Source organism: Ursus americanus, chromosome 6 (genome assembly GCF_024610735.1).
Source record: "Ursus americanus isolate L20-20 chromosome 6, mUrsAme1.1.p, whole genome shotgun sequence".
In the NCBI taxonomy this organism is placed as follows: Eukaryota; Metazoa; Chordata; class Mammalia; order Carnivora; family Ursidae; genus Ursus; species Ursus americanus.
The window spans coordinates 13,351,095-13,374,222 of NC_142132.1; the positions used below are offsets into that span (position 1 = coordinate 13,351,095).

The 23,128-nt window shown below is 53.7% G+C and overlaps 2 protein-coding genes across 3 annotated transcripts in view; one reads left to right on the top strand and one right to left on the bottom strand.

The window, feature by feature from the left end:
• Positions 1–1,173: 1,173 nt before the first annotated feature.
• EMX2 (empty spiracles homeobox 2) lies at positions 1,174–7,976 on the bottom strand. Of its 2 annotated transcripts, XM_045803236.2 has the most exons (3): positions 7,021–7,976; positions 4,892–5,076; positions 1,174–2,672 (listed from the first exon to the last, which is right to left on the bottom strand). In XM_045803236.2, exons 1-3 carry the CDS (start codon positions 7,424–7,426, stop codon positions 2,505–2,507), a joined length of 759 nt encoding a protein of 252 aa, XP_045659192.1. In that variant the 5' UTR covers positions 7,427–7,976; the 3' UTR covers positions 1,174–2,504. The 2 variants fall into 2 exon arrangements, with proteins under 2 accessions (XP_045659192.1, XP_045659193.1); XM_045803237.2 differs by lacking the exon at positions 4,892–5,076.
• The window catches only part of LOC123795993 (uncharacterized), a 111,081-nt gene continuing 95,377 nt past the window's right edge, over positions 7,425–23,128 (top strand). Inside the window, exons 1-2 of the mRNA XM_087862503.1 lie at positions 7,425–7,536; positions 7,968–8,691. Coding sequence (XP_087718629.1) covers positions 7,425–7,536; positions 7,968–8,691 — 836 coding nt within the window. The remainder of the gene's footprint in view (positions 7,537–7,967; positions 8,692–23,128) is intronic.

Genomic DNA, 23,128 nt, shown 5'->3' on the forward strand with positions numbered 1-23,128 from the left:
GAGAGGAGGGGAGGAAAAAAATAAAGAAAAATTTCCATAGTGCCCTATAGTCCCCACACGTGCACGGAATGTCTAATCTTAACTTTTCAAGGCAGGGTGTTAACAAAGCTTGTATTTTTGCCCTGCATTGTAACTTGGCCTTATCACAGTGTAAAGGGTGGGGAGATTGTCCTAAATTATGTCCAGGCGGCCCCCCTGGATCCGTGGATTAAGAGATTAAAGGAGACCACTGGGCAAGGCCTCCTCTTTCCCCTTCATATTCCTGGTATGATAATTGCTTAAACTGATTTGCACTTTCACAAAAGCTCGCAGGACGCTTTGTAGCTCGAACAGAACAGACGAGGTTTCTCTATCAATGGAAATAAAACTGATTAATGCAGCCTATCAGGATAAGAAGCAAATGAAGCATGCAAAAACAACCTCGTACCCCCAGAAGGGGGAAGGAGGAAGGAAAAAAAAGCTAAGTTTCCTCCAAGACTGGTTACAACTTTTTCTTTAATGTTAAAATTAAGAGTTGAAGGTTTCTCGGAATGCTTGCCTTCTAAGGCTGCTGAGGCCCTTGGGCTTGCCTCCTCACCTTCAGCAGATTGGGGCCCGACAGAGAGGAAGGAAGGAAGGAGGGAAGGAGGGAAGGAAGGAAAGAAGGAAGGAAAGAAGGGAGGGAGGAAGTAAGGGAAGAGAAGGAAAGGAAGAGAAGGAAGGGGGTGGGGGAGGAGCTTGTACTTTGGGGTTTGAAGTCAGAAGCACAGTTTAAAAGTCCCAGGATTCTGATTCTGCTAAGCGTTTCCTGCAATCCTAGGGGAATATTCTTCGATGTGTAACTATAGGTCTGGATTGAAACAACAACAACAACAACGACTAGAAGTTAAAAAGAAGTAAGCATTTTTTAACCTGAAGTTCAAACCAAAGTCCCTCAGGGAGCCTTGCAATGGGCAAAAATCTGGTTGGAAAACTTTCCTCCCAACCCTTTTCTGAAGGACTTAAGTTTTCCTAATCCTCTCCCTTTTCCACCCTCATCTCTCTTTAAAATGCCCAAGAATCCATCAGTCTGGCCCTTTTGTGGGTGAGGAGCCTGGGTTTCTTGAGCCTCATTGGAGAAGGACCACACTCAAATTATAGATACTTAAAAAAAAAAAAAACTCACTTCAATTTCTCAAAACAACTACTCTGAGGGCATATTGATAAATCTTTATTGACAAAATATTGACATTGACATACTTCTTGGAAGTATATAGTGTGTTAGAATTCTAACAAATTAACACAAAACACAAAAATATTTACATTCTGGTATAGAAGACATTAAGGAAGCATTTGTCACTCTCTTTAGTAAGTCTATGATCTTGGAATAGAAACTCAGTGCTTGAAAACTTGCCGCCATGTCCTTGGCCACACTTAACATCATCCCCGCTAACTACAGTCCTTCAGTTTTTGAAATAGATAGATTTAAAGTTTGGGAATGGCCTTACAGCGAATGGTTGAATTCGGCCAATCTCTCCAACCACCAAAAGGAGTTTACTTCGTGGTTTTAAGCCTTCGGGATGTTAGGAAAGGGAATGTTCAAGAAATAGAATTAATTTAGGGTTTTTCTTTCCCAGCACAAGTCCTGACTCCTCTTGTGGGCACCCTCCCCCGCCACCCCCAGCCCCCCATCCTGCTCCCCATTTCTCTGTAAGAGGACCACTATCGCCGAGCCTACTTCATTTACCTTTCACAATCACTTTGACGTCAGAAGGTATCAAAAAGTGTTTACAGACTGCACATTTCTCGAAAAAAAAATCAAAATAAAAAGCACATAGAACCTGTCTTTAAAAGGAAAAGAAAATTACAATTCATTTTCTGTCTTTAGACACCATTCGCCCAACAACTGCTACATGCAATTCAAGTTTTTGAACAGGTGTGGGATGGGGCTGGATATGGAATTTCGATTGCTAGTATTACTAATTATTTTTAAAGATTGGGGGGAAACTCTGCGAAGTGCAAAAGAAAAAGTCCTGTGCCTGGTTGGGGTTTTCTTTTACCATCATTATTATTATCATTATAATTTTTTTTAAATCAGGACTGCGATAAACGGAATACCTGCCAATCATCTTGTCTCGCTGGGTTGGCGTTTGACTGACAGCTTCCCTTGTTCAGAGCGCCTTCGGCTGTGCCCCATTTGGATCTCTCTCTCTCACTCTCTCTTTCTCTCTCTCTCACTCTCTCTTTCTCTCTCTCTCGCTCTCTCACTCAGCTGCCTCTTTAGACAAGGGTTGCATGTTGATCAAGAAGCCTGCGTCCTCGGCCATCTCCGCGCAGCCTGGGATCAGGACCCTGCGCCCTCGCTGCCCAAAGTCCGCGACGCGCCGCCACTCTCTCTGACTCCCTCTTCCTCTTCTCGGTGAATGTGTGTGTGCGGTTTGTTTTTGTTTTGTAGGGTTTTTTTTTTTTCTTCTTCTTCTACCCCTCCTCTCCCTGTCTCTGTTTTGCTCCGTGGTGTCCGTTTCTGTGGGGTTCGGTTTGTGTTTTTAATCATCTGAGGTCACGTCTATTTCCTCGGGACTCGCCTGTTTGGTGGCGATTCTCCACCGGTTAATATGGTGCGTCCCTTTTTTCTTTTGTTGCGAATCTGAGCCTTCTTCCTCCAGCTTCTGTCTTTTGAACTTCGTCCTTCGGTTCTGAAACCATACTTTTACCTGCAGACGAGATGCAGAGGGGGCGCATTAGTACCTCTCCAGCGCCCTCCTGCCACTTCCTCCTCCGTGTGGTGCCTTCGAGAGCCCAGTCCCCCAGCTGCGCATCCGAAGGGCGGACCTCCCCAAGGCCTCCCTTCTGGGAGCCGAGCTCCTAGTGCTGTCAGCTAGGAAGCCTCGCTCCCTGCCCTTCTGGGCCCCGGTGGGGCGCTTCCCCCAGGCTAGATGGTCCAGAGGGCACAGTGCCCCTGCACGCGCCTGGCCGTGAAGGGGACACCCACCTCCTGCTGAGAGCAAAAGCCTTGCAAACCCTGGGAAACCCCTACAACAATAATAAGTAAGGTAAAATAAAAAGACAAGTCCCTGACTCCCTCTACCTAGCTAGTGCAGGGAAGACCTTATTCCCGGCCGGCTCTGGCAGCTTTCTTGTGCAAGGCCCAATGTGCTTTCTATTTTGTCTGTTTCCGCAGCATTGCCTAAATATAGCGCTTCCTCTGCAAAGCCTCGGCCCTGGGTAGGCAGTCAGGATTTGCCTGAGCTTCCTCTTCCTTGCCCAGGACTCTTGCAGGTGAGCACGAGTTGGGGGGCGGGGGAGTACTGGAGGAAGCCTGGGGGATGGTGGGATGCAGAGGCCTGGGGACCAGCCCCGCTGTACCTTTCCAGCTAGGAAAAGAAGCTCAAAAGTGAAAGCTTCTGAAAGACCTTGGGATAAGGAGGAAGTGGGAGAGAAACTAAGAAAGAGGAGAGGAGAAGAGATGGAACTCCCTCCCTTCCCTCCTCCGGACCAGCCCCAGGACCCACCAGGCCCCAGCTCGCACCCTGGTCACATCACCTCCCATCAGAGCGGGGCTGGCGGCCGCATCTCCCCAGAGCAGCTGCTAGAGGTCCGGCGAGCAACGATGTAGGGCTGGACTGCAATCCCCATCACCTCCCTGGGGGAGCTGGGCAGTGGGTCCCCTTCAGCCACCATGCAAGAAGCCAACATTGTCCCAGCTTCTCAGCAGTGCGGTACAGTGAGGGAAATGCTGGTGACGGCATCTCCCCTGCCCCCAGGCCTGTCCCTTCCCGAAAGCAGCAGCCCAGGCCCCTGAAGCCCGCCCCACTCCCTCCTTTTAGAAGGCCGGCCCAGGTCCCGGCTTGCTCTCCCCAATGCCCCAGTCCCCCAAAGTGCCCCATGAAAAAGCCGAGCTGGAACAAGGCTGAGTTTAATTTGCTTTGAGTTTGCTAATTGAGGGGGAGGACGGTTCATTTCTCCCCGGCGCTCGCCCAAGGCGCGCGTCGGTGCGCTCGGGGCTTGACACGCACACAAAGACTCCAGGCAGCGTGGGCAGCGAGGCGGACAAAGACCACCGCGGCCTCGGCTATCCAGGAGAAATCAGCCGGGCCGCGCCTTGTGCCAGGCCCCGCACCAACCCGCGAGGCCCTCCTCGGTTTTGTCCAGGGGGACGTTTTAAAAACAAAAGCCTCGACCTCTTTGCGCCTCCCAGAAAAAGTGTTACAACTTAATCTGCCCCAAAATGTTACTGTTTGCCGGGAACTTTGACCTCGCCTTGCGGCTTCACGTACAGTAGTGCCTACTGTAGCCCTAAGCGCCCTCCCCGACCCCAGCAGGCCGGAGCCAGGCCCGCCTCCGAGCCCTGCTGCGCCACAAGGGTCTGTCCCCCGAGGCAGCCCTTCTCTGCAGCCTTCCACCTCCATTTCGCTGATTTAGGGACGCACCTAGGATGTCTGGCCTCTGCCTTCTGATTCTCTGATCCCCCCAAGGGGAGTAACTGGAGCCATAGGTGTGAACCTTGGGTCTGCAGTAGCACAGAACTCATTTAACCCACTCCCAGACATCTCCAGACTCGAGTTTCATGCATCCCCACCCCTGCCCCTCACCTTCTGCGCTCTCCTTCTCCAGGCGCCCACCTGAGTCCCAGACTCTAACTGAAAGTCTCACCAAAAGTGCACAGGTGTCAACCAGAAACTGTAAGTCATGCCCAGCCAGACCGGAGGGAGCTACTCAGCCGGTCTCCCCAGAGCCTGGGGTGGGTCGGCTCTTACAACCCCTTGCTGGAGCCCAAGGAAGCCAGGCAGCTCAAAACTTATATGTTCTGAACCCAAGTGTGGAACCACCTCCAGCGCTCTTTGCCAAAGGCCGTCTCGGAGCTCCGCACTTGTGTGCCAACTGCAGGGGGCCAGAAAGTGGGGTGGGGTCCTCGGGTGCACGCCTCGCTCACCTGAGTTTCCGTGAGGCTGAGGCTGTGCGCCAGCTGCTTCCTCTCGGCGCCCACCACGTAGTGGTTCTTCTCGAAGGCGTGTTCCAGCCTCAGAAGCTGGGACGGGGAAAAGGCGGTTCGGATCCGCTTCGGCTTTCGGGCCAGCGCGTTGTGCAAAAGGAAGCTCTCCGGGCTTGTGTCGTTCCCTGCCAGGGGCATAGCAGAAGTCCCGTTAGAAGGGACCGTCCTGGCCGGGCGGGCGGCACGCTTCTCCCGAGCCGGGCTGGCGGGGCACAACGCTCATGGCCTTTGCGCAGCCGGTGCGGATCGGCCCGTGGGGACCCAGGACCCTCCAGAGGTGCGCGAAGGGGACGCCGGCCCAGCTGCCCGCCCGGAATACCGAGCCTGTACCCGTGCAGCACCCACCCAGCAGCTGCCCGGGCAGGAAAAGTCCCCAGGCTCCTGACCTCGGCGGGCTTCGCAGCCGCCGCGGCGCCACGGGCCTCACCGTCTCCGCGCCCGGGCGCCCGGGGCAGAGGAGGGGCAGCAGAGCCAGGCCCCGGGATTGGCGCCCAAGACCCAGGGAAACTTTGTCTTTTTTCTAACCTTGGGGAACTTTAACCCCCGGGGTGGAGAGGCGGCGGGCCGCTATCCAGAGTTTTTTCGGGAACTCAGTTTTGAATGATTTAAGTCTCTTCCCCTCCAGGAAAGTGCAGAGGCCGGGCATGTGGCTGTGGCCCGGCAGGTACCGAAATATCGCAGGAGGGTGCTCCGGGTTGCCACAGCCACTGCCTCCCGAGGACCCGGCTTCCGCACTGCCCCGCTCCAGAGAACTAGAAGACGCGGGCGAAGGGATCGAAACCCAGGGGCTGCCGAGTTGCGGGCGTCCTATGGGACTGTCCGAGGTCCCAGAAGATCCCGGCTACTTCGGGCCTGGTGGGGGCACCAAGAGCGTAGCTGGCAGAGAATGAGGAAAGGAGCCATAAACTGTGAGCAAAGCCAGAGTAGTTTCAGGTTCACTCAGGAGGGTGGGAAATCGATTCACTTAAAAACCCTAACAAAGAAAAACAAACTGACAGTTTAGGCGAGAATGGGGGCAAATCCGGTCCCGGAATTAGGATGAAAGGTTGTTTTTGTTTTGTTTTGTTTGTAATTGGGGGTGGTGGTGGCATCTACCGGACTCTAGGCTCTGGCAGGAACGCGAAGGGTTAACGAATGGACAAGCCGCCGAGTATTGATCGGCTGTCGCGGGAGGTAGGTCTTTTCCCCCAACTCCCACCACTAAACTAATTACTCGTCCGCTTTTCTGGAGTTTTAACTTTCCTCCTACCCCCACCCAGAGAAAAAAAAATCAAACAAATTAAAAAATAGCAAGAAGGGAAAACACTCAAATAGACCTTTTCGTCCAGCCTATCTCCTGATACGGTTCATTTCTTTTAAAACAAAAACAAAAACAAAAACCAGACCGAACCCGCCTCCCGCCGCGGGCGCTCTACCCCTGATTCTGAGCAGGTCTTGGCGAGAGTGCCGAGCCTCGGAGGTTACTACCCGCGAGGGTTCCAGGCTCCTCCCCAGGCCTGGAAAAAAAAAAAAAAAAAGGAAAAACAAACCCCCAGGCTTCGCTCTGGGGGCGCGAGGGTCTCCTCGCCGCCCGAAGAGGGTCGGAAACTGAGAAGTCGCGGGGCTAGGCTTGAAGGCGCGAGGAGTGGGTGGCGAACAGGGTCTCTCCCGCAGTCGAAGGCGAACCTGGCGGCCGGGCCGTGGCCGTGCCCCTCGGAGCTAGGGCAACAAGGGCACCGCGGAGGAGACAGAGAGCCTGGGTACCCCGCGGGCTCCGGGACTCCTTGGCGGCGGGCGCTCTGAGAAGGCTGTCCCAGCCTGTCTCCACCCGAGAGCACTCGGGGACAACTTCTTCGTTTGCGCTCCTCTCTAAGGGGTCCAGCGGCCCCAGGCCAGCCCCCAAAGCGGCCGCAGCTTCGAAGACTGGGGACCAACACCATGCCCGGTCCCTCGCTGCCCAGTTTCCGAACCGGGCGCGCGGGCCCACGAGCTGGAGGCACCTCCTCCCAGGCCTTGCCAAGCGCCCACCCGGCGCAGGCCGAAGACCGGACAGGACGCGGCGCGCCGCAGCCCCGCGACGTGGCACGTACCTTGGAAGCGGTGGCCCAGATATCGGTAGCGGTGGATGAGCCAGGGGTAGAAGGTAGACGGGTCCCGCTGCTGCGAGGCGAAGAGGGGGTGTGGCGAGTGCGAGGAGGGCAGGGGGTGGGCGGCCAGGGCGTGCGGCGGCGGCACTGGGTGCACGGGCACCGCGGGGTTGGGCGGGTGCGAGACCGCCTCGGCGAACACCAAGTCCGGGTTGGAGTAGACGCCCCTGCCGGCGGCGGCGGCGGCGGCCGAGTGGAAGCCGTTGAGGAACGGGTTTATGGGGCTGGAGTTGGCGTAGCTGAGCGCCGCGGGACGGATGGGGTCCTCAGAGCGCGAGGCGGGCAGGGGACTGTCCTTGGCCACCAGCGACTCGATGGTGAAGCAGCGCTTGGGCGCCGGCTGGAACATGCTGCGCCAAGGAGCGGGCGCCCGAGGCTCCCGGCTCCCGGCGACCGCGGCACGCTGCCTCCGCCGCCCGCTGCCCGCGGCGAGGACGGACGAGAATTGGGGACTTGTTTGTTTGGGGTGGGGGTGGGGGTGGGGGGAGGAAAGGAAGAAAGAAAGGAAAGGAAAAGGAAAGGAGGGGGGAGGGGGGAGGGAGAGGCAACGCCGAGGATCCCGAGAATCTTGCACCAAACGCGCCCAACCTGGAGAGAGGGGGAAAAATCCTTCCAGAAGAATTTGCAGGCGTGGATTGGGGTATTTTTTTTTCTTTTTTTTTCTTTTTTCTTTCTTTCTTTTTTTTTTTTTTTTTTTTTGGCGAGATGGCGTGGGGGGATCGGAGTTAGAGGCAGGGAGGAGGGGGGGAAGTTTCTCGGGGGAGGCAAAAAAAAGTTTTCTCTCCTCTGCAAAAGGCGGGCAGGGCGCCCTAAGTCCAAGGACAATCCATGGAAGTGTTCGCTTCTTCACAAGTTGTGCAAACGATTTGTTAGTTCATGAGCCTAATTAGTGCGGGGATCACATAAACAGCTTCCTCCGAAGCCTGGTAAATGGCTTGATGATTGGTCGCTATTACTCGCCCTGAGGTGGAAGGGGGGAGACTCTTTAAAGTGCGTCAGAGAGAGGCGAGCGCCTGGGAACCCGGAGGCCTGGATCCCGGCCGAGTGTGGAACGGAGTCGGCGCCGCTGCCTCGGCCGAGCCTCCTGCGCCCGCCAGGCCCCCGGCCTCGCCGCGCCTTCTCCCCGCGCTCCAAGCTCACTCGCTCCCGCGGCGCCCGCTGTGGCTTCTCCTCCTCCTCTTTCGCCTCCTCCTCTTCCTTCGGCCTCCTCTCCTCCTTCTCCTCCTCCTCCTCCTCCTCTTCCTCCTTCTTCTCCTCCTCCTCTTCTTCCTCCTCCTCTTTCCCCACCTCCTCCCCTTCTGCCACCGCCTCCTCCTTCACCACCACCACTCCCTCCGGGGCAACCGGGTCCCTGCAGAGTCCCCGGCCCGCGCCGCCTCTGCTGCGGCCCCCTGGATCCCGAACTGGTGGGACAGACGGACAGACGGACACGCAGATCCCTCGCGCCCAGCTCTCGGTAGCTGCTGACCCCCGTGGCCCCGCGTCCGGGAAGCTGGGCTCGCCCCCGGAGCACCGCGAGGGTAAGCAGGCAGGGATGGATTCCGGGCGAGGGCTAACGGAGCTGTTCGGTTACATCAGTCCCCACCTCCAGCGGAACTCCAGGCGGTTTCCCAGGTGAGGATGGAGCCTGGGCTGGGAGGGGGGGGGGTCCTCCAACCACGCGTAGCGTCGAGGTCCCGGGGTCGCTGCGTTTGCGATTCTTGACCCGGTTTGTTCGTTTGCAAGTTGAGATAGAGCCAACGATCCTGCCCAGGCGACGGGCTTCCCACCAGCCCCACAGGCTCCCAGATTTTTCTCTCTTGGGAGGGTGCTCACCTCCTTCCCCCAAACCGTTCCTAAGGGTAATATCTGGGACCAGGGGGTCCAAGGTCAGGGAAAGGCGACGTGGTATTACTGTTATTGTTACGCTGTCGTTATGACTTGCGTTAGTTGTGTCATTATTATTGCTGCTGTTGTTGTTTTTTTATTTTTATTATTTCTATTATTTTCCGCCATCTGTCGTCCCAGGGGCGGGTTGCTGTGCAGGGCTTGCAACAAGGCACTGCAGATCGCGTCTCCGGTCCCAGGCCGTGTCCGCATTTTCGAGCTCGCCTTCGGTTTTGGGATGATTTTAGGGCCGAGTTCCCTCGTCCCCATTGGCTCACGCAGCGGCATAATTATGATCACATCCCCCAGGCTGCTGGCGCTGCTCTCTGTTTATTGGTGGTTAAAGATCTATTATCTATTCATCAGCCGCTTCTTTTTTCCTTTTTTTTTTTCCTTCTTGCCAATTGCATTCTTCTAAAGTGAAGTACCAGCAGGTATTTTGCACGTTTACAATTAATGAGAAAAAAAATCTGGCATCCTTTAAATCTATTACTTAGAGGTCCATGCCATTTCTCTTAAGGAGGAAGAAATGCCTGTGTTTGGTGACTAGGTTGCCGTGAGACCCGAGAAAAGTCGATTGGGAGGGGGGAGAAGAGCAAAGTCCTGAGAGCCAGATTGCTTCCACCACCAGCTTCATCAGTGGAGGGTCTGGGTCTTTGGAAACACTCCCCTGCTTGCCCAACTACCCACCTCCCTGCCCTGGGGGTCTCCCCTGACCCTCTCTGGTTTCATCTGATGTATTTTTATATTCAAGTCAATTTCTCGACTTCTTTATTCCGGGCATAATTTGTTTTGGGGTGGGGAGGGGAAACCCTTTAGGAAAACCCTCCAGGCAAGAGAGGAGGTTAGAGGTGTGTTTTCTGGGGTTGTCTGGGTACCTGACCTTAGCTAAGAGAGATCATCTGTGCCGCACCCCCGCCCAACTTTCCCAGAGCATGCACGCATATACACATTCACACATAAGACAGGTGTGGGCTTTGGCTTTGCCCTCATGCCCAGAGAAGCCTGACCCTGTCTCAAGCTTCAGACCTCTGACGCCAGCTCTGGGCTGGGGTGGTGCCTGGGTTTTCACCCTTCCCAGGTTCTTGTGGTCTTGCTTTGCAGCTTTCTGCCTCCCTCCCCCATCCTTTTCCCCGAGGCCCAAGGATACAGGGTGTTCAGTCCAGCCTCTTGAGGTGGGGTGCATTTGGAGACGCACCTCCCTGTGGCCTGAACCACCGACCTCCAGATATAACTGTCTCCAGTTCAGAAATCCCTCCCTCTGTTAAGCTGTAGGGACACAAGCCCCACTGTGCCCAGGCCGGCAGGGAACCTGAAGCCACCCGGAAAGGGGGTTGGCTGTTGCCAGCAAGCCTGGGGTGGAGGTAGAGGTCAGACCTCCATTTCCAAAGCCAGAAAGAAACACCCGATTTAGGTGGGCTTAGCTCATGGTTCCTGGAACCAGAGGGAGAGGTCCTCCTTCTCCTTGGAAGCCTCTCCAGGAAGGATGGAGGGGCAAAATTAGGGGTACTAGAAGCCCTGCCATGGCTGCAGGGTGGGGAATGACCATTTATTTCCCAGTATTAGTGATCTTGGCTGGGGGCGTGAGAGTAGATGACCTTGAGGGCAAAGGGGATCCAGTTAGCGTCTGGGAGGTGGAGTGAGGCCCGCCATGGTGTCTAAAGCGTAAGGGTGTTTGACCTTTTTTAAAAGTCAGAGGCTGGGCGCTAAAGTGTTGTTGGTACTCCCTTAAACCCTTTCGTACCTTTGGCTAGGAGTGTCTAGGGTGCCCAAGGAAGTGAGCGACAGTCTGGAGCCCGGATCCCCTCCTCTTCCTGCCAGAGGCAGGAACGTTTGGCCAGGGCAAAGGGCCCAGCTTGTTCAGAGCCTTGTCTCCCTTCCTGCAATATTGTCTGTAGGCCACCCGCCTCTTGCAAAGTGTCCGGAGGTTTGCCCCCAGGTCTCTGGTGGCCGGCAGGTGGGCAAGGGTGAGGGAGCAGCAGGGTCCGTTTCCTCTGCCCCAAGCACTGGCAGCCCCAAGTCTTGCTCAGGCCCACGCAAGGGAGAAACGGGTTTGGGCCACGCAGAAGCCCTGGAAGCCAGATAATCTATGCTAATTCATGCAGCCCGGGACCTGAGGAACTCGGGAAGGTTCGGACTGCCGCCCCCACGAGGGACGTGTGGGAGAATTAACTAGGACAGTAACTCATTAACCAGCCTGGTGGGTGAGCCTCACCAGGGCCCTGGGCAGTCTGGTCTGGACTCGGACCCTGGGCCAACTCTACCCCTGCTCCTCGCACCTCCAGGCTGCCCCTCACTTCATTCGTGGCTTAGGCCTTTGCAGAATCCGGCCCCTCTTTGTTCCCTAGCTGCCCTAGAAGGATGGGTGTTTGGTTAAGTACTGGAGCGTGCAGGGAGCCCCGAGGGGATGTCTGAGGCTCCATCTTAGGGCAAAGGGCTCTCTTTCCTACGCAACCCAAACCACCTCAAGTTGGGCTCTGTAGACTCAGGAATCTACGCTAAACAGGCAGCTGGACTAGCAGACCCAAGATGAAGGTTTGAATCTGGGATCTGTCCTTTTCTGGCTGAGCCATCTTGGGCAAACACCACAACCTCTCCCCACCTCTGTCTTGTCATCTGTAAAACTCTGGCCAATGCTGCCCGCGAGGCAGTGGAGGGTAGAAGTCAGGCCTGTTTTGAGGAGTGATAGAATCCTTCTGCTTCTTGATTATGGTGGTGATTACACCTCTATGAGCTTGTTTTTCAAACTCATAGAACTATATACTAGGAAAGGTGAATTTCACTGTATGTTACAGGATAATGAACCTGCCCCACCCAAAAACAACAGTCAGGTCTGGGTGACCTTGAGCAAATTGCCTGACCTCTCAGTGCCTTTCTCTTCTGTGAACTGGAGATAAATAATAGTATCTTGCCCCTTGGGGTTGTTTAAGGAGAGAAGCCAAACAAAGTGCTTAGACCCTGATTAGCACATAATGAGCTGTAATAAAAGTTAGCTCCTGTCCCTGATGTTGCTGTTATTATTACCTGCCCACCTCCAGGGCTCGTTGCTGGGCTTCAAGACTGAACAACATAGTTGTGCAAAAATAAGCTATGGCTGGTCTCACACTCCTGCCACTAGCTTCTCCATGCTCCTCCCCCAAAAAACCTGAGACTTCCCTTGGCAGGTGCTGGGGTGAGAGAAGCCTGGATTCCTGGCTAGTGGGAGGCATCAAAGGGCAGAAGTTTGGGGGGGGGGGGAATCTCTCATAACTATCTGCTTTGAGTTTTCTGCCTGGGATACGTTCATTGCCTCCTGTAATTCGGGATGAATGCCAGGTACTACCTGGGGTCCCGACCTTGGCGACCACTTTCTTGAGCCTCAGTTTTCTTATCCGTGAAAAGGAAATATCAGTATCTTAACAGTTGTTGAGAGGAGTAGATGAGCTATGTTTGGCATAGTCCCCGTTCATCAAATATTGTTAGGCCATGGCCTGGTGTGGTGCAGCCGCCTGGTGCACCCCGCCACATCCAGGACCCTTCCGGTGAGCCGGTTCAGGTTCCGTGAGCCCACACTGTGAGCCCTCAGCAGTGGACGTCAGCAAAGGGTGAGCCCTTTCCCGGGGCCGAAAGAGGGAAAGGTGTTCGGGATGGGGAAGGCTCAGAGCTCGGTTAAGAATTCCTCCAACCCACTATGATTCCCGGTCACCCGGCCTCTCCGAACGCGCAAGGAGAGGGTGGGAAAACGAAAAGAATTCATACCTTTAAAACATGTTTCTTTAAAAAATTGTTATTAGAGCAAAATCCCTTCCTGGCGCTCTCCCCGAGGCTGCTCCCTGGGCCAGGATCCGCGAGCGCGCAGCGGCGCCTAGTGGCGAGGGCCGGAGCGGGCGGCAGAGCCGCGGAGCCCCTGAGCCCCGTGCGCTTGGGGTGTGCTGGGGTGGCGCCCCACTGCCAAGCTCTTGCGGTGACCGCAATCCGGGCAAGGAGAGGAAATCTATGGAGGCTCACTGACTACAGAGTAGAGAGGACGACTTGGAAATGCGTCCCTCCTCCCTCCATCAGCTCCAGCTCTTGGAATCCCAGCTCCAGTCGGGCTTCTTTCCGAAGAGCTCAAGGAAGGGGGAAGGGGTTCCGTTCTAAAAATGACGAGGCGGCCGTGATCACCTGTGCCAGGGCGATGGCCAACTACCGCGCAAAGGCACCCACAAATCCATGCCTGAGGTCCCGGATCCCGCTGCCCAGCCATGGTGATTCAAAGAACGGCCCCCTGTTGCCCAGCGCTGGCCCCACGTGGGGTGGAGTCAGAGGAGCTGGGGTCACAGGGCGAGGCTCTCCCAGCTTCGCGCCCCCTCGTGGGCGGCCAATGATAGCTCGAAACAGGGGTCCTAGTGGTTATTGCTGAGGTGGCGATTGGTCACCAGACGGATTGGGCGGCCACGCTGGGCCGGCCCGGTGACCGGCCCCTTCCTCTTGGAGCCGGCAGATCCCATCTGCCTCCGGGCAGGCTAGCCTCTCCGGTGAGGTGAGGCCGTGGAATCCTCGCGGGTTTTGCTGGAAATCCAGGCGGCATCCTCCAGGTAACTGTCCACCTGGAGGCCAAGCCCTCCCAGGGGTGTCTGGACCCTGGTCTGGGCCTTTGCTGGCCCAGGCGACTGCAGGAAACTGGTGCTGTCCTTCTCTGGATGTCAGCAGGAGCTTGTGAACTCCGCGGGCTCCCAAGATCTATCTAATCTTAGACCTAACATTTCAGAGCCAGGAACTCAGCACTGAGATCCTTTGAAGCTACACGCAGGACCTGACCCTAAAGTTTTACCTCCTTCGCCCCGTTGAAACGCATCAGTCCCTCAACGCACAGGCTGTCTGGATTCACCGCTGAAAGCAAAGACACCGAATCAAAGCACGTACGCTTTCTTTCTCCCGCAGCTGCCTTCAAGTGAGTCTAAGGCCAAGCAAAGATGAATGAGGGACAGACTGATGGACAGAGACAGGCAAGCAGGAATTAGGACCCCCTGGCCTTGCTCAGGCAACTGCTCCGCAAGGGTGGAGATAGTTCTGTCTCTCCTGCACTCGCTCTTCCCAGTGTAGGCAGTGTTGTCACACTCCCCACCACCCACCCCTAACACTGTAGCTCCACTGGGCCATGAGGGCAGTGACTGTTGCCAGGTGCTCCTGGGAGCCAGACTAGATGTCTAGCAGGCCATAGGACCAGCACGGAAGGTGGGGGACACACCTTCTGACTCCTCTACTGCCTTCTTTGGCATCTTTTCGTTTGAGACTCTGCTGTTGTCACCTGTGACCCACCTTGTAAATTGGGGTTCAGTCCTTTTAGGAGCTCCTCGGGATTGTCAGCACTAACAAACCATCAAACCTGGGGATGGCTTCTGAAACACGAGTGACCCACCAACCCCTCATTCAGGAACTGAATTGTTTCTTCTTTCAGTACCTTTCCTTTTTTTTTTTTTTTTTTTTTTTTTTTGACTCTGGGGGCCTGGCAAGGGCTTAGAGAGGGATCCTGGCCATTTGAAGAAAAGAAAGAAACTGGAGACTTTCTCCTGGAGGCTGCAGGTCTCCCTGAAACCTGGAGAGGATGCCTGGAAGGTTTAGAAGAAATTGTAGCATTCAAAAACCCGTTTGCTCACACCCCTGATCCCAGTGAACTTCAGAATCTGATGTGGAAGGAGTCATAATACCCATTTTCCAGATAAGAAAACTGAGGCTCAAAGAGGTGACACAAAGCACTCTCACCTCCTGGCCGTGCATGCTGTGGGCATTCCACGAGGGGCCCTGGGACCGCCCTGCCCCCCTCCAATATTGCCAGACACCTACAATCAAGCCAATGAGAAAAGAAAGCGGAGAGCCCCCGCAGGCGGACGGGGGCGCCCAAGCCATCGCCAGCAGCGAGGTTCGTCCAGGCGGCCCCACGTAGTGCGACTCCGGGGCTTGCCTGGAAGCCTCTTGCCCACCGTTGTCCTTCAGGCCACCTTTTCTGTCCTCAGGCCTCGCTCCACGCCCTTTTTCTCCCCTTCCCTGTCCCCTCCTGCGGATTCAGGGTTTAGGGCAAGAGGGCCATCAGCGGCCTCACTGCGGCCAGGGAGCTGAAGAGCTGGCAGGGCAACGCTAGGTGGCCCGGGCGCTCGGAGGCCGAGACTCGGTGTGCCCCGCACCCTGGCGTCGCTCTCGTGGGCGCCTTAGAGCGACCCTGACCCTGCGGAGCAGCGCCTGCGCCTGCGGACGGAAAAAGCGGAGCGCGGTCGAGGCTCCCCTCCCAGGCAGCAGGGTGGCCCGAAGGCCCCTGGTCCAGCCGCCTGTGCCTCAGTAGCTCCGCCAGCCTGCGCGGACCCATCTGGGACACAGGAGAGCGCACAGGGACAGGGAGTTTCGGAAGAGGCACACGTAGAGGGTCTTCCCGCTCCACCACCCCCTCCCCCCCACCCCCGTCCAGACGAGACCTCCTCCCGAAGCCCGGGCCCTGGCGGCCTTTAATTACAAGCAGTGGCCAGGCTGCCCCCAGGGCTAGCGGGGGGGGGGGGGCGGGGAGGAGAGGGCTCCTCCAGTGGGGGCCCCCCCGCAGCTGCACCCCTGCCCACCACACTCACATTCCGGGGCTCGTAGCGTTCGGGGGTTGGACGCGCCAGGCCCCGCTCCCCTAGTTTGAGTCCCCTCCGCGTGTGGGCGCGGGGACACAACGTGCGTCCAGCTTCCGCGCGGCCCCGTGGCCAGTCCCCGGCGGCTGGCGGAGAGGCCGAGTGGGGCCCGAGGGGACCTACGGGTCGGGCCTCCGAGATCTCCGCGCTGGGTCCGCCTGTCTCCCCCACCACGGCGGGGACCCGGAGAGGCCCGATCGCAGCCGCCCTCCGCTTAGCCGGCCGCCCGCGGCTCGCCGGGAGCAGCGCAACAAAGGGTGGCATCGCGGCGGCGCGGGCAGGGACCTCATTGGTTCAATATTAGCTTTTCATTCCAGTCTATTGTGCCCATCTGAGATAATATTGACTCTGAGGTGAGAGCCCACAGACGACAAAGCTTGTCTAACACTCGGCGGCGGGGCGCTCGAAGGGAAGAGAACCAGAAATGGAAAGTTAAAGGCACTGCAAACAGAAGCGGCTATCGCGGCGGCGCGCCCCAGGGCGGCGGACGGCCCGGCTGCGGGGCGCTCTCCGCGGCGTGCGCCCGGCCTCCGAGCGGCGAGCGGGGCTTTGGCAGAGGGGCTCTGGGTGCCCAGCCCGCGCCGAGGAGGGGCACTGAGCGTCCCCGTCGAAAACAGCCCTAGCTTAGCATGCACTCCCATCTTCCAGACGATTGATTTTGAGGTCCCGCTCGTAGGTAACTGGAGAAAAACGGATTCCCCTACACAACTGTTTTAGCTTGCCAGGAAGCCAACGTCGGCCTCGGGGATATTTTCCCCTTTTAAAAGATGAAACTCTTCAGGGTAACTTCTCTGTCAGAGCGTTTCTCCTATTTCTCCAGCATGAGAAGAATAAACACTCGCAGCAATTATCATTAAGCTGCATTACTTGGAAGTGCGCGGTTAATATCAAATTTCTAACTGCATTTTGCTTTGCTTTGAATCGTCTCCTTGCAGCCCATCCGCGGGTTTCTTAACTGCCTTCTAACCGCAGCTTTAAAGGGCCTCTGAAACGTCAAGTCTTGCATATAAAGATTCGTTTCAATTTCCAAATTGCCTCTAAATGCCCACGTTGGAAAATGGCACTTTAAGTTGTCTTATATGTCTGAGACAGAACACTTAGGTTTACGCTTGGGGGGGACCAAACGCCAAATGCTCAGGGCTTGCACTGAACTTGGGGAAGGATGCCCTAGGGTCTCATTTAAGAAATTTGTGTCTGCCCCACCCCCTCATTGGAGACTGACCTCCGTAAGAGATAATCTGTTAACTCCATTACTCCAATGAGGAGCTAGTCATTTGGAATATTTATGTCCACCTCAAGACACGTGGGCCGGTGGGGAGCTGGGATGGGGTGAGGACTGGGGTGGTGCCACCAGCACCTGGGGACCATTGTGCTCCTGCCTCCTTCTCAGGCTCCCTGGGGCTCCGTGGTACCCGGCCCCTTGGCCCCTTGGGTATTTCAGAGGAGGATGTGCTGTTTAATATATGGGACCTATAATGTATTATATTATGTATGGTCCGTTTGTATTATGTATTATTTATATTATTTGTTACATACAATATATAATTAGGTATTATTTACTATATATTATTTAACATAAAACATGTATTATATGGTTTCGTCATATATGCTGTTTGACATATATTTAACCTCTAGTTCCTATATTACATTATTATATTACTTATTAACGTATAATATGTTTAATTAATTATACATTACATATTGTATGCTGCATACAGTTCTGGATGTGTATGTACATATACATACATTTATTATACGTGTGTTGTGTGTGCAAAAGTATTTGGGGGAGGCTTTAATCTCCCCGAAAGTGTATATTTGATTGTTTAAAGCAACGTTATAAAGTCCTGATCGAAACCACGTTGACACCAGCTCTGTCTTTATGACAAATACCCTGGTGTCCAGTATTGGCCCCAGGGAAAGGCGGGGCGGGGGTGACTCTGACGGGAGGGATAGCAGGCCCCCTCTGGAAAGTGCTTTTCCAAATGCCCGCTCCCCGGGAACGGAGGAGCCCAGGTTCTGGACCTGGCGGCCGCCTCCTTTCCATCTGCGTCTGTGTTGGTTGTTTTGGTTTCGAGAGAGGCTGTTTATAGGCTCCGACGGTCCCTAAACTGATGTCATGAATTAAAAATGAATTTGGGGAGTGCAGCATCTGCTCAGTTGAGGCGTCTGGGCGGGCAGCGGAGGCCTTTCGGAGGTTCTGGGCTCCAGACGCGGGAGCGGCGGGCTCGGGCCTCGCGGTCCGGGGCGGCCGCTCAGCCGCGCTCTGCGCCGCAGCCGCTCCTGGCCTCTGCTGCCTGCGGCCCCCCGGTCCCCCGGCCCCCCGGCTCCCCGGCCCCGCGCTAGGGGAAGCTGCCCTGGGCTTGGGGCGCTTGCGGATCGCGTGCTGCCCACTGCAATCCGCTTCTGCTATGGGCTGAGGGCTAAAATGAGCAGGTAGCCGCTGGCGCCCGCAGGAAGGCCGAGGTTGGTGTGGCCCAAGGAAAAGCAAATCGGGATCTCGCAGGTCGCACGTGTTAGCCCCTTTAAAAGGCAAGAACCGCACAGGAGATCCAGTTCATAGAGTGGGGAGGGGGGAGGAAAAAGGAGAAGAAAAGACAGTCGATGGAAGTCAGGTAGGGCCGAAGACAGCTTCGAAAATGAGAAAGGCCGTAACTTTACAGCCCGGGGAAACAGGAGGAGGCTCCTTCCACCTCTGATGCCTGGCAGTCGGGAAGAGGGGCTGGGGGCGGGGGCAGGAAGACCTAGCGAAGGTGGCGGAGGTTCAGAGACTGCTCGGGTGCGGTGGGCTATTTCTTAAAAAGAACTCCCCCCTCTGTCCATTGGCTACCTGGTCTTGTGGAACAAATCAGTGAAAGTTGCAAGAAAAAAACCCACAGAAAACAAAAAACAACACCTCACCAAGAGGTTTGGGTTTCCCACTTCCAGCAAAACCCTGAGCTCTGCGAGACCGAGCCCACCTCTGATCTGGGTCCAATCGACAGCCTTGGGGAAAGGTTTTCGGGGACATCAGAGGGGTGGAGGACTGCAGGTTGGGGCCTCCCTGCTCTGTTCCTGAGGTGACACCTAGGATGAGCAGGCCTAGGGGAAGTGGGAGAGAGTCTTCGTGTTGCTAAAAATAAAAACAACCGACCTTCCCCCTCCCCAGCGGTTGCAGTCTCCAGGCCTGGCTGCATGGCGAGGCGAGGCGTCGGAACACGCACAGGATGCCAAGCCTTCCAGATGAAGAATGGATGACAGTGCCAACCATGTGGACGTGGAGCTCCCCCAGATGGGCTTTGGCACATCTGGCCCATCTGTAGTATTTTCTCCATCCAGGTGATCCGTCTTGCCTCTGCCCAGCATGGTGGAAAATTGATTCTCACTGTGGAAGCACGAGAGTTCCATATTTCTGCCCCTTGCTCTGAGCCCCGCTGATTCTGATTTAAGGGGCAGCTGCTCAGGTGTGCTGGGACCAAGATAGGGTTTATTTCATTGCTCATTTGCTGCCGGCGTCTTGCATGAGAGACGGTCCATTTCTATCCCCGACGGCACCTGTGTCGGTAGGTGGTGCTAAGCATCTACGACAAGGTTCTAGCTTGTCCGGTCCTCTCAGAAGTCCATTGAACTACTCGGTCTAGTCCCACCTTCCAGATGTGAAAAGTGAGACTCTGAAATAAAGGGATTCACCCCAAGGCCACACACACACACAGCTAGTAAATCAAGGAATCTGGATTCCACCCCAGGTCTGTGTGACCCCAACAACTTGTCCTCTTCTCCCATCTCCTATATCCTATCAGAATGCTCCCCTTTTCCCCAGAGAGGAAGTCAGGGCCCGCAGTTCGAGGAAAGAGATAACACTTTGCTCTGAGTCCCCCCAAAGGTCAATGACCACGGAATACAGAGCCTACGTCCCACATTCTCTCCAGAGCCTTTATTCCAGTTCTGGAAGAGACGAGAGAGAGCCAGCACGTGGGTAGAATGTACGACTTACAGAGAGCCGACTCACACTTGCTTTGGCCACCTTCCCACGCACCCAGTGGGGTGGGCACTGCTGTTATTACCCCATTAGAGAGGCAGAGATGGGCTCAGTGAGGTTGAACAACTTGTTCACTGCCCAGCCAGTTCATGCAGAGCCCTGGCATCGGCCCGGGCCAGCCCGTTCCAAGCCTCCCAGCTCCACGCACCACATATGGGACCATTTAACCAACAGAGTCAGGCCTTGCATTCTGTTGTGAAATTGCTAGGTTGTTTTCTCTTTAAGTGTTCCTGCAAATATTATTTGGGGATTCAGAACTTCCTCTTCGTTTATGCCCCTCCTATACTCGGTCCTTCTCCACCAAGTACCCATCCGTGTCACAGGGCCATCAGGGAAACAAAACAAGGAGTTATCCCTTATCTCTGTTCAATGATACTCAGAGACCACAGTGCATAGATTTCACCTACAATTGCGTATTTGCTCTATAATCATTTGCTTTATGCCCATCACTAAAACTCAAACGAGTCATCGAGAATTTAAAATGGTGTGTGTGAGTATTTTTCATGATTTTAATGGAATTTTTAACCCTTGCTTTAGACAATGTTTTCTATTTGCTAAGATCCAAGGGGAAGAGTTTGAGGTAAGAGGAATCCTTTGGTCAAATGGTCCCATATCCAAAAGCATAACCAAGAATCCAGACAGGAAGTGGCTGGAGAGGTCTCTAAGCAGGAGGGGATGTACCAAGTACTCTACCATCAGGAAGACCCTTGCCAGGGAATGGCACGAGCCTTCAGACCACCAGGGCTCCATCTCTGTGCCCATCTGAACCTCACTTCTTCACTTCTCCACAAGAGCCATGTCTTTCCATTCCATGGAAAAGCTTTATGTTGTCTGATTATTATAAAATTATATGTGTATTTTCATACTAGACCAGAATATGTGAAGAAGTAACAGTCTCGAATTTCCCCTAGCCAGAGGCCACCACTGTGAGACATTTGCGGATGTTAACTTTTGACACCTTGGAGAAGAAAAGAAATTCGATATGTCTACGCATTTTCATTATTGTTGTTCCAGTAAATAAAGAAAGGAAAGAAACATGCTATGTAGTTCTGTTTCTCTGAAATTCATAACTGGATAGAGAAGTCAGACCAGTGGTTGCCTCGGACAGAGCGTTGGCCACGAAGGAGCACAAGGGAACTCTTTGGGGTGCCAGAAATGTCCTCTATCTTGACTAGGGTGATGGTAACCCTTATGTATACAATTGCCAAAACTCATTGAACTTAAGACTTGTGGGTTTGACTATAAACTTTTATACCTCAATAAAGAAAAAGAAAGATAAGGAAGAATCTTGGGCAAATATGACAGCCAAAGACCAAGCTGAGGAGGGGGGATGAAGAAAATTTAAAAAAGCATAAAATGCTCAGCTAAGACAAACCACACACTGACCCGGAGCTTTACAGAGAGGGGATACCAAGCTTGGCCCCATATACCAGCCTCCCCCAGTGATCCCCTTGTGCAGGCCCTCAGTTAAATCCAAGAGGACTGGATCCTTAAAAGGGTAATGCAATCTTAAGATCCTGCTGGGACCCACCATCTACCAGACTCTGTCTTCTTGGATGCTGTTACTGGGCCATGTTAGTCAGGCGCTGCATTTTCTGAGAGGGGCGGGGTGTCCCTTGGAGCCCGACAAGAATCTGTGCTGAGTCAGGAAGGAAGCTGGAAGGCCTGAAGTTTCAAATAGGTTAGGTTCCAAAAGTTTCTTTCTTCATCACTGTCTGAGACTCAGAATGTTGTCCCTCACAGCGACAATGTTAAAAATGGTCAAGGTTTCAAGTTTCTCTTCCCCCCAAAACTTATTAAATGTCTACTCATAAGATAAAGAATCATAGGCTTGGTAGAAACGTAAGTGTGTTGAATTATACTAGTTGTGTGCCATGAAAAGCAAAAACCCTTCCCCACCCCAGCAAAAAAAAAAAAAAAAAAAAAAAAAGTACCTGTTATCTGCCAGGCACTGTGTTAGCTTTTGATATTCAAAAATGAAAAAATCTCATGATCTCTTCCCTCAAGCAGCTCACCGTCTAGTAGAGGAAGATGACATCGTAAATACATAAGTGCAATTGAGTTTCGTAGGTCTGGTGATAGAGGTTGTCATAATTAAAGAAAACAGAAAAATAGAAGTGAATGCCTGTTAGCAGGGGAGAACACATTTTGAAGCAGGGAGAGCTGTTGGGACAAGGAATTCGGTGAAGCTTTGTGGAGAGACTCTAAGGTCCTGGGGCACTTTGTAGGGCAGTGGTCCTAGATCTGATTCTACTTCACAATGTAGGTCTTCCCTTTTCTTTTTTCTTTTAAGATTTTATTGATTTATTTGAGACAGAGAGAGCATGAGCAGGGAGAGGGGTAGGGAGAGAGGGAGAAGCAGACTCCCCGCTGAGCAGGAAGCCCAACATGGGGCTTGATCCAGGACTCCGGGATCATGACCTGAGCTGAAGGCAGCCTCTTAACTGACGGAGCCACCCAGGCGCCCCTATGTCTTCCCTTTTCACGGCAGAGCATGACAGGTGGACTTCTCAGTCGTGTTTGGGGTCGGTTGGTTTTGACTTTCAAATTATTTGAAGGGAGTAGAAGTGAGCAATACCTACAATTCCAAAGGGAAAAGGAACGAAAATTTGGAAGGTATGTCAATCTTGGAGAAGGCTTGTCAGAGTGGTGAGAGAGGAAAAAGCATAACCCCCAACACTGGAGAAGAAAGAAGGGCCATTCTGCATACCAGCCATCAGTTGGTGAAGTTGGGCTAGGATAGCTTGGTTGCCTTCTGGAAAGCAGAGTGGGTTAGTAGATGTCGCCCTCAGAGGTATAGCACCACTTAAAAATCACATACTTGCAGTATTTGGGGATCATGTAGTCATTCAACCAACGTAGTGCATTTACCATTTATAAGGACATTTGCAACTGACCAGCAATTAACAGGGTTAAAAGATCTAGTGGATCATGATCCTTGCCCTGAAGGATTATTTGGGGGAACTAGATAACCATTATTTAATGTGCCCAGACATAAAATCTCCCATGTTTTTTCCTCCTTATGCTGTTCTATCAGCAAGTCGAGGGTAATAACAATGCAGGATCTACTGACCTCACACAATTATTCTGAGGACAGAATGTTATTAGGAAGTAAACATGCCTTTGTAAAGTTCTGGCATTAGACAAGCATTAATCGTTAAAATGGTTTTCAGCTGTGTCCTCCCCTTGCTGGTCAATTTTTCATTCAACAAATTCACTGTGTAGAATATTGAAAAAATTGGAAACCATCCATGGGGGACTGGTAAAAAATCATGTTGCTTCTGTACTAGAGAAAATTGTGTCATTATTAAAAAGATGGGAGAAGCTATCTATATGTCGTATCACAGGAAGATCTCCAAGACCTGTTAAAGAGGGATGAAGCAAGTTCCAGAACAATATATAATATGATCCCATTAATATTTAAAACAAACACTTACCTGCTTGTATTATTCACACGCTAATATACAGTGACGTGTATATACTTAAATGAGATCTTAAAGAAAAATTCTGGAAAGGTTCGCAAGTGACAACAGTGCTCCTTCAAGTA